The sequence below is a fragment of the Phyllostomus discolor genome, chromosome 8 (genome assembly GCF_004126475.2).
Source record: "Phyllostomus discolor isolate MPI-MPIP mPhyDis1 chromosome 8, mPhyDis1.pri.v3, whole genome shotgun sequence".
In the NCBI taxonomy this organism is placed as follows: Eukaryota; Metazoa; Chordata; class Mammalia; order Chiroptera; family Phyllostomidae; genus Phyllostomus; species Phyllostomus discolor.
The window spans coordinates 106,957,984-106,971,220 of NC_040910.2; the positions used below are offsets into that span (position 1 = coordinate 106,957,984).

The window sequence follows — 13,237 nt, forward strand, 5'->3', positions numbered from 1 at the left end:
ACACAAAAGGCAGCTTCGGTAATGGGGTGCGGTACACAGAAGCAGAAGTCGCACTTCACACCACGCAGGCCTCACTTAGACAACGAAGAGGCTGAGCCCTCCCCACCACCTCCCGTGGGCAAAGGCTGGGGCGATAACCCTTCTTAATTCCAGCTTAGAGAGCAGAGGGAGTGACACCCCTACCCGAGGAAGTCCCCGCTTTGGTTCCGGTGGCCCAGGTCCTAACCCCGCCACCGCCCCCCACCCCCAGTTTTACTCCCCTGCTCCATCTCCCCCCACCCATGTAAACGAAGTCTGGGGCTGAGCTGGAAAAGGTGCCGCCCTGCTCCGAGAAGGCAGGGGGCAGGGAGCCTCCCATGACCGAGGGGGGATGTGCTTTAATTTTTACTTTGGTCCCAGAACAACAAATAGTAGCATTGCCTCCCAGGGCTCTGGCTGTGAATGCCACACTTATCTGCAAGGCTGAGAAAACGTCCCCGCCTCTTTCTCCTCAAGCACTGATAGAGAAATGACAGCCGCCGAGACAGACGGGACGTGGCACAGAGCCCCGGAGGTGAGGGGCCGCCCCCCTCCCCGCCCCCACCCCGCCCCCACCCCCGGCGCACACACAGATTTTTGGCAGTGTCGTGGGACTGGGGAGCGGCAAAACCCCAGCCCCACCCGAACGAGGAAGGCACTGGGGAGTACCGGGGTGGAGAAGGAGGTGCGAGACAGGGACCCCCCCCCTACATACACAAGCACAGGTTTTCCACTGCTAAGGCACTGAGAACAAATCCAGAGAACTCAGTGAAGGCGGGGGCTCCGCGTCCCTCCCTGGGGGAGCAGGTGCGACCCCGCGCTTGCTGTAAGAGGCAACCTTGGTTAAGAGCGGCGGCAAGCCTGGAGGTGGAACAAGCCCAATTGTGCTTAAGACGTTGGGGACGAGAGGACGAGGCCATGCCATGAGGCAAGGGGGTTCACAGGTGGGCACCGGTCGGCCTGGGGCGGAAGGGACACTCGGGCGAAACAGGGACGTGCTGGACTCACACAGATTGGCCCCATATCCTGAGCTGACATTTCAATTCTTTGGGGAGGTCGTGGGGCAGGGGCGGGAGGGGGGATGAGGCGGAGGCGGAGGCGGAAGCACGCAGAAGGGAACGGGAAGGGATTGGCTAACCTTGGCACGAAAGCAGCACAACAGGCCCGGGGAAAGGGTGGGGGCAGGAAGCAGCCGGTCTCCCTCTGACCCTCCCTGTCCCCTTGGCAGGGCCCAGACATCCAAGTGGTCACTTCCCACCCTCTTCAGAGGGCAGGAAGGAGGGAGGGGGCAGCCTTGGCTACAGAGAAAGAATAGGGCAGGGAGAGGTCATCGCCGCGGAGACCTCGGGGAGAGAGAGAGAGAGCAGAGCTTCATGACACACGACGAAATGCAGAGGGTCTGGCGGTCCACGTAAATGGCTTCCCAGCTTCTCTCTTCCCGGGTCCCAGGGGTCTCCCAGCCCCGCCCTAGTTCTCCTTCTCTGGCCCAGGTACCAAGATGACTTTGCCCACATTCTTCTTCTCCTGCATCTGCTTCATGGCATCCGCCACCTGAAGAAGAAGACGAGACCCTGCTCCCAGTGCCATCCAGCACCCCCTCCCGAGAGCCAGCCTAGAGGAGGAGGCTCTCCTCCTCCCAGGACCCCCACCCTGGGACCTCCCCCGCCTCCCAGAGTCCTGCCCAGGCCCCCTCAGCACAGCCACTGCAGCCACGACACTCACCTTTTCGAAGGGCCACACAGAGTCAACGTGGGGTTTGATGTGGCCCTGGTTGTACAGAGCCAGGAGGCGGGCCACCACGCCGCTGACCAGCTCCACCTCGCCGTCCAGGTAGCCCAGGTGGAAGCCACACACCGCCCGGTTGGCCGGCAGCAGCTGCAGGGCTGTCACGCTGAACTGATTCCACCACGTGCGTGCCAGGGCCATCAGGTTCCGCTTGGGGCCCGTCAGCAGGTTAGCCATTCCTGAGAGACAAGGAGGCGCGGCCCGTGAACCCAGGTGCCAGGCGCATCCCTGTGTGTCTGGATGCACGTTCATCCGCCCCCGAGGGGCCCCTTACAACCACCCACACCAGTGCCGGGGAGTGCCGGGGTAAGCCCTGACTTGCAGGCTACCAGGCCCCAAAAGACTCCAGCTAACTCAAAAATGGTCCTAACCTTTACTTATTTATTTTCATGTAGGTGAAATAGATATTTTAAATTTTATCTTTCAGTTACGGTTTACATTCAATATTATTTTGTATTTGTTTCAGATGTATGAGACTCATTTTTTTAAAAGGAAATGCAGCTTGCCCAGGAAGTGCAGGAGGGTAAGACAGAGGAAGGCAGACCGGTTGATTTCGCGTCGGGAACAATCCCCAAACAGGAGCCCAGAAAGAACACAGAATTCACTGTGATTTGCATGAAAGGTTGTGAAGGAAAATGACGGTAGCTGCGCCCAGGAGGCAGAGATCTGAATGCCACGTCCAGGCTGCCAACACCCCTTTTTAAAAAGGATTTTATTTATTTATTTTAGAGAGGGGAGAGAAGGAAGAGAAACATCAACGTGTGGTTGCCTCTGGTGTACCCCCTACCCGGGACCTGGCCCGCAACCCAGGCACGTGACCTAGCCTGGGAATTGAACCTGCGACCCTTTTGTTCCCAGGCCCCTGCTCAATCCACTGAGCTACACCAGCCAGGGCCAGGCTGCCCCTTTTTCATTCACAAGCCCTGTGCCCCTATAGCCCACCCTGCTTCCCCCCTAACTCCCCCCTCCATCCCTGCCACTGACTCACCGTAGGTGATCAATTTGCCCATGGGTTTGAGGAGGTTGTAGCCCTTGGCAGTATCTGACCCACCCAGAGGGTCCATGACGATGTCCACACCTGTCACGGAATAAGGGGGCCCAGGAACAGCATGAGAATCCCCCAGCCTAGAAACCCCCTCTCTAGCCCATGCCACGCCCTGCCCTGACCCCACCTTTGGGGGAGATCTTCTTGATCTCATCCACGTAGTCAGTCGTGTGGTAGTCAATGGGGTGTGTGACCCCGTTCTCCTTCAGCACCTCGTGCTTGCTGGCCGAGGCCGTCCCGAACACCGTCACGTTCTGCACCGTCCGGCACAGCTGCAGGGCAGCAATACCCACACCCCCTGCAACGAGACGTTTCACAAGGAGGGGCTACAGAGTCCCCCAGCCACCCCTCTCCGTTCCTGCCTCTCAAGCACCGAACCCGTCACCCTCATTTTGCCCAGGTTCATTTGGAGACTTGCTGCCCACATCTTACGTCCAATTTCCATGGCTAAGAATGGGGGGAAGGGTGGCTGCCCAGGAAGGGGTGCTGGGCGAGGGCACGTTGCTATGGATAGCACACCAGGCTGGACCTGGTGCCTGAATGTTGCCACAGCAACAATCCTGCAGAGGCCTTGGCGCCATAGGCCAAGGCAGCCACTGTTCCCATGACAACAGTCCAGACGTGCCACAGAGCAGGGGCCTAGAAGAAAATCTGGGAGGCGTAAGGAGCGGGGATAAAGGGAAGGGGCCTGTTACCTGCAGCCATGTGTACCAAGACGCTGTGGCCAGGCCGCAGGTTGCCAAAATCAAAGAGGACCATGTACGCTGTGATGTAATTGACCAGCAAGGCGGCGGCTTCCTCAAAGGTCATGGCCTCAGGCATCAGGAAGGTCTGGGCCGAGGGAACAGTCACCTCCTCCTGCCACATGCCCGACCGGATCAACACCATCACTCGGTCCCCTACCTTGAAGAATGGAAGAGGAGCGTGATTCGGTCACTCATTCATTCACCCCCTGGCAGTTTATGATTTTCTGTTATGTACAAGGCCCTCTTCCTAGGAATGAAGTAGCAGCGGAAGCAGCAGCAGTAGTTGTGCTAATAATAATAATAAAAATAACGATGTCATCACAAACAATGGTAACTTACCTTTATGGAGCACTTACCAAGGTCCAAGCCCTATTGTAAGTGTTTCACATATAAACATTTAATCCTCACGCCAGCTCTTTGAGGTAGATACTATCCTTATCTCCACCTCACAGATCTTAGACTTCACTATTGTATCAGGTCCCTGATGCAAGAAGCTTACAGTTAGGGCAGCCTGAAGCATTGTTAAAGAGATCAAACTGCTTCTCTTAAAAAAAAAAAAAAAAAGGCCCCACTGTTTACTGGTGATGTGACTTTGGGCAAATAAACAATTATTTAACCTTTTTGAGCCCCAGTTTTCCTATCTGTAAAATAGGGCAGATGTGAGGGTTAGACGGCAAAAAATCACTTAGTGATTTTTTTTTCTCTTTTTGCCAAATGTGGGCCACATGGTAGATACATAGTAGTGTTAGCTAATAATAATGACAACCATAATGACAGGAACAGCGGCTAGGAGGGGAGGTCACCCGTCCAGTAACTGAAGGAAGAGGGAGAATGGGATCAGGGCCATATCTCAGCACAGGTAAAGATCTCTGAGGACTTTAGGGCTGGGTGTGGTCACCTCAGGTGAAGTGTGTGAGTCAGCAGGGGGGAGGGCCCACTTTCACCCAGAAGCAGGGGGAGGGGCAAGGAGAGCCACATAACCCCTCCCACCAGCAAAAGGTATTTTGCTCAATCTTAGCCACCTGCAGGAGAGCCTCCTTTCAGGAAGAAAAGGGGGCAAAGAAAGCGGAACCCTTGTCTGGGCATTCTCAGGGAAAAAGGAAGGCCTCTCCTCACTCTCTGAAGAGCGTGGAGAGGGAGGTGTGGGTGCTGTTCTGGGACAGCCCAGGTCTGTCTTAGTCCCTGCCAGGAATGATGGGAATTCCGCATATTAATGAGACTGGGGATCCACAGGGAAGGAGGATGGGAGTCCCCCACACACCCTTTTTCATGTCCTCAAGGCCTCACATTCCATCAGGGAGGAGGACTGAGGGCAGGCAGGCTGGGCTCTTTCCCCGTAAGCACTGATCTGCCAGGAGGTCTGGGGAATTCCGTCCCAGGACTCAAAGCTAACAGATTCCGCAATCACCCTGGAGAACTGGGAAACGTGCAGTGGTCAGACTGGGCGGTAGCCAGTCAAAGATCTGGCCCAGAACTAGGCTCCCCACTTCCCCAGACTAAATGTCCACCCCCTCAGCCCATCACAGGGCAGGGTCAGCCCTGATATCAGGAGGCAGGGAGGGCTCTCCCCACAGAACTCAGCCTTTTACAATCAGATTCTTGCCCTGGACAGGATATCCTGTATTTACCAAGTGGAAAGTGTGGGGAGGGGAGATTAGGTGGGTGGCCTTCAGCATCGGCATGACCTATGACTCCTGGCCAATGAAAAAAAAAAAATTCCTTTGAGCACCTTCTCAAAAGTGGATTATTTAGAAATCAGTGGAAAGGGTGGGGCCACAACTGAATGCACAGAGAAGCCCTTTAAAGAAGAGATGCCTGCACGCACAATCAATCCAAGAATTCCAGCTCCGGGATCTAGGACTGGCACGTCCAGCAAGACAAACGCCACATCTGAGAGGCCTCTCTTGCAAGGCCCTAAACAAATGACGTGCACAGGCTCACCCGAGATCTCTGCAAAAGTTGGTCATTTGGAACTCTCGGGTGTCCAGGGTTGTAGCCAAGATTAGTGATAAACGAAAAGGAGAAACAGACCGGCAGAGCTGGGCCAACCTGCTGCCGGTGCCACACCTCCCACTCCAGTTCAAATGGGCACCGCAGGGGTTTCTGAGGGTCCTCCACAGGGAAGGTGGAGGCAGGTACTGCCCCCTGGACCAGCTTCCCCAGGGCGGCAGTGGGGGTCCTGACTTGATGATGGCTGAGTCGCCGGAGAAGAGATTGCAATCACGGGAGACAGAGTCCAAAACAAAGATCCAGAGACCCAATCTCAACTCCGTCCCTCTACTTCACCCCGGCCACCACCAAAATCAGACTGGCAGCCTAGGGCCAGGGGACCGGCGGTGGCAGGCTCCCTCTCTTCCCTGATGGGAGTGCCTCATTCTCTCGGTCCCGCTCTGGGAGGGGCCGCCTCACACACCCACAGACCACGGGGCTGCATGTGACTAGGGCTCTGGCACGGCCACGTGCCCCCGCCCAACTCCGACTACACAGCTCCTCCAGCTCCCTTGAGGAACGAGGCACCAACCGTCATTAGGGTCAAAGACCACAATTACCCAGGGAGTTTGGTGGGCAGGGGTACAGGTGCGGTGTTATTGGGGATTGTGTGTGTGGAGCCGGAGGGGGGGGGGGGGTTGGAAGGTCACTGCGCGCATGCGCGTGGGCGCCTTATTGTTTTCCCCCCCACACACCTACCACCACCACAGCCGCTTTTGGGCGGCGGCCACAATTAAAAATGGTTGGGAAGGGGACGATAACTGCGTCTCCACCCTCCCACCCGCAAATACAGATTCGGTTCTCCACTGGCCTCAAAACCCAGGCTCCTTTCCTACTACGCCTTCCATGCCCGTCTATCCAGGTCGTGCCAGTTTCCTCTGCCCTGCCACACCCCCGGCGCCCGCCCACTCCTGCCGCACTACCCAGTGGCCCCTGGGCTGGTCCGCTCACCTTACGGTCATCGACTCCCTCGCCCACAGCGATCACGACTCCTGCTCCCTCCATGCCCGGGGTAAGGGGCAACGGCGGCAGCCGGTCGTACAGCCCCTGCCGGGCCATAAGGTCTGCGAAGTTGAGCCCACAGGCCCGGACGCGCAGCGTCAGTTGGCCGGGGCCGGGGGACGGGGGCGCGGCCGGCCGGCTCTGCAGCTTCACCTTGTCGTAGCCGCCGAAGCCGGTGAGCACCAGGCAGCGCAGCGGCGGCTGCGAAGGGGCGGCGGCCCCCTCCGAGGCCGTAGATGGCTGGGCGTCGCCAGCTGCTCCGGCATCCGGGGGCTGGGAAGAGGCGTCTTCCGAAGCCCCTGCCTCGGCCGCCGCCACAACAGTGGCCACCTCGGCTACCTCTCTCTCCGCGGACATGGCTGGGACTCCCGACGTGCGCTCACAGCTGGACGGAGGGTGCACAGCTGGGGAGGGCGGGGCGCGCGTCGGGAGGAGCTGCGGCTGCGGACTCGGAGCCGTAGGGGCGGGGGGCGGGCCCGGGGGCGGGGCCTCGCGCGCCCCCTTAAAGGGCCAGGGCCACAGTACCCGTGCTGCGGGATCCTGAGAAGTGGAGTTGAGGGTTGACTGCGGACAGACACATGCGAGGGCATTCTTGCAGTCATGTAGATCACGATTTAATTCACTTACTTATTCATAATAAGCCTTATGTAATTTAAAAACATGTTAAGGGTTGAACAACAATTAAAAAAATTTTTTTAAACATACTAAGGAGCAGTCTGAAGGACGACCCTAAAACCTGAGCAGACATCAGATTTGGGGAGCCAGACACTTGTGGACCGGAACCCAACCAAGTTGTTCCTCAGACCCTAACTGGACCCGTTTGTGACCTATTCCGTGTAGTCCAGCACTGGCAAACTTGGAGCAGGGAGATTGAGTCGTTAACACTTTCCATTGATTTTGTTTGTTAAAGCACAGTCTCTCAATTTTCTCTTCTGTAAAATGGTGAAAATGTTGCTTGGTAAAGGGTAAAGATAAAAATTAAATCGAGTATCCTCGGTTCAAAGACACGCTTTTAAAAGGTAAAAGATGTCATATAAACGCAAACGGCTCCATTATTGTTAGATTCCGATCAAGCCTGAAATGACTTAGAGCTTGTCTCTGGCTCCCAGCAGGGCTGTGACTCTGGGCAATTGGATCTGCCTCTTCTTCACTCCCCAACTCCGTCTGCCCGTAGTATCCACCAGAGGACGCAGCTCCCCAAAAACTTTTCACCCTGCTCTCGGCTGGAGAAACTCATTCTTGCCTCTCCGCTAATCCAGACCCACCGTTAAGTCAAGATAGCCCCAGACTAGGCCATCCGTTGCCATGGGGACGGAAAGCCCTGACGTCACCACTTTCCTGGTGGGTGTCTTGGGAGTCTGGACTCTCCTAACCCCGAGACTCCCTGCCGGGACATGAGCATGGAGGAGGGACAACGAACCCCAAAGGCTCCCTCCTTCTTCTACCACCTCGTGCCCCTCCTGCTCAGGAAGTCGATGGTTGTCCCCGTGCGTGTCCGCACTAGCACACCAGCGTGCCCACTTGAGCAAGCAAAAGGCCCGAGCTCCGGGTGCTTGCTGATCCCACCCTACCCCTCAGAACTTCGCCCAAGCTCTGCCCGCCCCCACCCCCAAGGAAGTCGAATCGGACAAATAGCCCGGCTCGGCCCGCCCCAAACCGGCAGGGGCCCCTTGGATCACAACAGCACACTAAAACCTTGCTTTCGGGCCTTGGTTTCCCGGGGTCCCCCATCCCCCCCCAGCTCCCCTGAGCCCCGCCTCCCGGGTGCGCGGGCGGGAGGCGGGGCCAGGGGCGCGGCCACCGGGCTGGGGGCGGGGCAGAAGGGGGCAGCGGCCCCGGGTGGGGGTTCGGCGCGGGCCCGCGAGATGCCGGTGTCGGCGGCCCGAGTGGCTGCAGCTGCGGCGGCGGGGGAGGCAGCAGCGGAACCCAGGAGGGGGGCTGCGCGGCGGACCGGCGAGTAGCCGGGACCATGGAGGGCCAGAGCGGCCGCTGCAAGATCGTGGTGGTAGGGGACGCGGAGTGCGGCAAGACGGCGCTGCTGCAGGTGTTCGCCAAGGACGCCTACCCAGGGGTGAGGGACCCGGGTCTTGGAGGGGGGAGCTGAGGCCGCGGGGTTGGCTGACTGGCGCCTAGGGGAAGGACAGAAGTGGGTGTTGGGGTAAGCAGGGACGAGAGACAGAGGCTCAGAGGACCGTGGGGTGGTGTTGGGGGCTCTGGAAGGACTGCAGAGGATTGGGATGGGAGGAAGTCGGGATCAGGGTGAGATGAATGGGGTTTGGGGGAAGCAGAGGATCCCAGAGGGGGCGCTAGGGGGATTTCTGAGGTCCTGGGCATCGGAGAGCGGAAGAACTAGGGGCTGAAGGGGCTGGAAGAGGGTCTGGGAATCTAATAGATTCCCTCAGGCACCGCTCCCAGGATCTCCCCTTTGCCCAGCACCAGCCAACTTGTGCCCAGGCGCAGGGCTTGGACGGGGTGTGGGAGTGAGGAGGGCATCTGTCTGGGGTGAAGACTGGAGGATCTCATCTTGACCCATCCGTGTCTGCAGAGTTATGTCCCCACCGTGTTTGAGAACTACACCGCGAGCTTTGAGATAGACCAGCGCCGCATTGAGCTCAACATGTGGGACACTTCAGGTAACCAACTCTCTGGGGTCACCCTGACTTCCAGGGCCCCCGTCCTGACCCCTCCTTTGGCTAGACCTTTATTTAGGCTTCAGGTCAGTTCAGCCCATACATCTAATTCTAGGCGGAAGGAAAAATCCATTTTCTCGTTAGAGCCAGGGAAACTGAGGCAGAGCTTGCTGACATATGTAGAAACCACGTCCTGAAGGATAAAAGCCTAGTATCCAGTTCCCTCTGCTGGATTCTGCCTACCTGGGAAAGTTGAGAGAGAATTTTTTTTTTTTTAATTTGGGAACATGTTTTTTAGGAGATTGGACTGGGTTTCGGAAAGACATTTAGAATTTCTTTGGGTGTGGGAACTCCTTCTCCAGACTGAACTATAGAAATCTGAGATCAAGCCCCAAGAGGATGGGAGAGCGAGCGCTCTCTCCCTTGTCCGAAAAGGAGGAGGGTTTTTATTTTTACTCTGGTCCCCTAGAGGTCATTACAAGATGTCTGTCAAAGCCCAGGCAGCACATGCAAATTTTTGTGAGAATGTCGAGAGATCTCGTGAGCTCTCAATCTTTTTCAGAAAAGACTGAATGATTACTTTTAGAGAAACCCCTAGGGAAGCAGAGAGCTGTTTTCTGCCATCTAACCTCCCCTATGCCTGTCCCTGCCTTGGAGAACCAGACTCCTTGATGGGCATTAATAACTGCTCTTTTCTATTCTCTGCTCCTAGCGTCCCTTGGCCAGGGTTGCTAAGGTCTCCCCTGCCCTTCCAGGCCTTCCCCCCACTCAGGACCCTCACTTGCCCTCTCCCCGCTGTCTTCCCTCAGGCTCCTCTTACTATGATAACGTCCGGCCCCTGGCCTACCCTGATTCAGATGCTGTGCTCATCTGCTTCGACATTAGCCGACCAGAAACACTGGACAGTGTCCTCAAGAAGGTGGGAGCCTGGGGAGGCAGGAAACTGGGCAGGTGGGGAGACAAGAAAGCTTGTTCGTGCCTGACGCCACGTGAGCCATCAGCTGGAGCGTGTGTGAAGCTCTCATCCTCCCGACCCCCCTTTCCTGGAAAGCAGTTCTTGGAGCTCAATAGGGCATCTGGGGGCGATGGGGGAGAGGAGGGAGAGGTACTCAAGAGATTTCTTAGCCACCCTCCCCCTCTCCTTGGGCGTGGGAGCCTCCCATGGGCGGGATGAGAATGCCGCTCCTGGAGCCCAGGAAGGCCCGTGGTCTCCTCTCCAGGCCCCTGTTTCCATGATAAAAGCCCACGGTGAAAGGACAGAAGTCAGCTCAGGCAGCCCCAGTTCCCAGGTGGGGGAGGGGAGACTGAATCGGTCTGTTCCCAGGAACAAATTTGGGAAAGAGGGTGGGAATGGCAAAGCTCCAGGCTGGCAGACACTTCACAGCCCTTGAATGAGAAGCAGGTCCCAGACCACACAGCCCCACCCGGGCCCTCCCTTCCCGCTCCTCCTCTCACACCCCCTCCCCGCTGTCAGCCCAGGCCCACCGTCCCGCGTCCTTTCCCACACAGGACGGTGCAGAGCGGTGTCGGTCTCTGCGTGCTGCGAGGCGGGGTGGCCTCCTAGTGCAGAGCACGGTACACTGTGTGCCTCCCCCTACCCCTCCGTAACTCTGTTTTCTTTCCCCAAATAGTGGCAAGGGGAGACTCAGGAGTTTTGCCCCAATGCCAAGGTTGTGCTGGTTGGCTGTAAACTGGATATGCGGACCGACCTCACCACACTGAGGGAGCTGTCCAAGCAGAGGCTGATTCCTGTTACACATGAGCAGGTGGGACTCTCGACCTTTGACCTCATCCTGGCCCAGATCTCCCCCCATGTCAGACCCTTCCAGTCTCTGATTTGAAAATACCCTATTTTGTTCATCCCTGGTCCTGGCCTCTGACCTCCGACCCGATCCCTTGACTGCCCCCCGCTGACCTTGCTGAGCTGCAGGCGAGACCTCATAACTTCCTTCACCTACCTACCCCACCCGTCCAGGGCACTGTGCTGGCCAAGCAGGTGGGGGCCGTGTCCTACGTGGAGTGCTCCTCCCGGTCCTCCGAGCGCAGCGTCAGGGATGTCTTCCACGTGGCCACGGTGGCCTCCCTCGGCCGTGGTCACAGGCAGCTGCGCCGTACGGACTCGCGCCGGGGACTGCAGCGATCTGCTCAGCTGGCGGGACGGCCAGACCGGGGGAACGGGAACGAAGGCGAGATACACAAGGATCGAGCCAAGAGTTGCAACCTCATGTGAGGAGCAGGGGAGGGACAGAGTGGCGGGAGGGGTGGTGAAGGGCACACGTGTTCCCCTGCCTGCACCCTGGCTTCCTGACCTCTTGACTCTGGCTGGGACTTCAGGGCAGGCTGAGAGAGCATTCCTCTTAGGGAAGGGACCCAGAGGCAGAGGGTGCCACCACCACCCCCCACATCCTCACACCCCTCCTCTGCACAGGAAGCCGAGGGAGCTAGCAGGGCCAGCGTCTGGGCCAGGAGCTGGGATGGGGCAGGGGGCTGGGGGAGCTGGCGTCATCAAGTGGTGGCCTCGGTTGACATTCAGCGTATGAAGGGTGCCTTCCTGCCCCACCCCAGACCCCGTGTCTTGGTCCTGGCTTTCTTCCCTGAGAAACGTGTCCATTCCATGACTTTCTACTTCCTCTCCTCTCACTTCTAGAGCTGTTCTCACTCATCCTAACCTCCAGGCAAAACGCACTAAATTAAAAGGCAAATCGAGAAGCCCCTTCTCCTCCCATATACCCACCAGTCCTGGCTCCTTCTGCTCTTCCCCCAACAGTCCCCAAATAAAGCCCATGTCCATGGAAAACGGCTGTGGCTTTAGTTTTGTTGCTTTCAAAAAAAAAAACCAGTCTACCGATCTCTAGCAGCAGGAGGGCAAGTTAGACTTCAGGAAGAACTGGCTCACAGAGAAGAAGCAGAGGAAGTCACGGGTTGGATCAGCTGTGTCCTTGTAGGAGCCAGAGGTGGGGAAGGGAGATATTTTGGGATATCCATCTTAATTAATGACCCAGACGATCCTACAGCCATCGGGGGTTCGGAAGTGGACTGATGTGCAGTTCATCCCTTAGCCCAGCTGGGGCCCCTGCTCGTGTGGGCAGGGTCCTGCTGAAGGGGTGCAGGCCCTTTGCTCACCGTTTCCGTACACCCCCACTTTGGAATCTTCTAGTGCCCTGGGAGTGGGGGTAGGGAGGGCCTCCAGAGCCTCCACATCGCAGAAGCTGAGCCTGAGCAGAGTGAAGCTGGCCAGGGAGACAGGGGCTTGATTCTGGGGTGTCCCCGGAGTGGGGCTGGGGGGCAGGGATTTTCACCCTCCCTTCCGTTGTGAGTTCCTTAATGATTTCGGACGGAGCATCAGCTGAGTTTAGGGTCACCCCCCAGCCCCTAGAGAAGGAGAGCTGGCGGAGGGGCCGGCTGGAGCGCTCGTTGTCCGGAAAGACAGTGCTGGCCTGTGTTCGCGGGAGTCTGGTTTCACATTGTCCTGTATTCCCTCCCTGGCTCGGGTCCCACTGGCCTCTTTTCGGTGACATTCTCCCCCAGGAACCGTCCTGGGCCCTCCCCTCCCCCAGCCCCATACAGCACTTCCAGACACGCTCTGGGAGAGAACACAGACCGTCCCCCCCATCTTCTGGCCCCCCCCCACACTAATTCACAGCCCGTCCCTCCCTCATTCATTCAGCAAATACGTACCGGGCACCAACTGTGCGCCAGACACTGGCTTGGGCGACAGAAAGGACCAGTTTCTTTAATCTGGGGACCAGTCCGTCAGGAAAAAGAGGTACCCCAGGCGTGACAGTGCCTTGGCGGCGGGAACCAGCCCTCTGAGCCAGGGCCTGAGGGTGGAAGAGGAGTTTGCCAGGCAGGGAAAGGGCAGGAAAGGCACTTGGGACAGAGGGCAGAGCATGTGCGGACACGTGGGCATGAGAGAGAACGCGGCCCGGTCGGGGCTGCCGTGGCCGGAAGGGCAGAAGGCAAGGCTGGGGGGGTACTGGGAGGCCAGCGCAGGGCCCACGAAGGAACCAGGGCTTCCTTCT

The 13,237-nt window shown here is 57.9% G+C and overlaps 2 protein-coding genes across 2 annotated transcripts; one reads left to right on the plus strand and one right to left on the minus strand.

Annotated features, from left to right (window-relative positions):
- Positions 1-7,018, minus strand: VAT1 (vesicle amine transport 1). The gene is made up of 6 exons (XM_028520723.2): positions 6,535-7,018; positions 3,544-3,751; positions 2,976-3,146; positions 2,792-2,881; positions 1,741-1,982; positions 1-1,569 (listed from the first exon to the last, which is right to left on the minus strand). The coding sequence occupies exons 1-6, from the start codon at positions 6,940-6,942 to the stop codon at positions 1,486-1,488; spliced, it is 1,203 nt and encodes a 400-aa protein (XP_028376524.1). The 5' UTR covers positions 6,943-7,018; the 3' UTR covers positions 1-1,485.
- A 1,409-nt stretch (positions 7,019-8,427) lies between these two features.
- On the plus strand, positions 8,428-12,052 carry RND2 (Rho family GTPase 2). The gene is made up of 5 exons (XM_028519946.2): positions 8,428-8,656; positions 9,131-9,218; positions 10,025-10,134; positions 10,847-10,981; positions 11,191-12,052. The coding sequence occupies exons 1-5, from the start codon at positions 8,555-8,557 to the stop codon at positions 11,443-11,445; spliced, it is 690 nt and encodes a 229-aa protein (XP_028375747.1). The 5' UTR covers positions 8,428-8,554; the 3' UTR covers positions 11,446-12,052.
- Positions 12,053-13,237: the final 1,185 nt, after the last annotated feature.

Bases quoted from the DNA above. Each gene is read 5' to 3' on its own strand.
- VAT1 (XM_028520723.2), bottom strand. From the start codon at position 6,942: ATGTCCGCGGAGAGAGAGGTAGCCGAGGTGGCCACTGTTGTGGCGGCG. The intron at 1,983-2,791 runs GTGAGTCAGTGG...CTTGTCTCTCAG, and splicing joins GGGCAAATTGATCACCTACG to GAATGGCTAACCTGCTGACG. The intron at 1,570-1,740 runs GTGAGTGTCGTG...CTTCTTCTTCAG, and splicing joins CTGTGTGGCCCTTCGAAAAG to GTGGCGGATGCCATGAAGCA.
- RND2 (XM_028519946.2), top strand. From the start codon at position 8,555: ATGGAGGGCCAGAGCGGCCGCTGCAAGATCGTGGTGGTAGGGGACGCG. The intron at 10,135-10,846 runs GTGGGAGCCTGG...TTCCCCAAATAG, and splicing joins TGGACAGTGTCCTCAAGAAG to TGGCAAGGGGAGACTCAGGA. The intron at 10,982-11,190 runs GTGGGACTCTCG...CCACCCGTCCAG, and splicing joins TTCCTGTTACACATGAGCAG to GGCACTGTGCTGGCCAAGCA.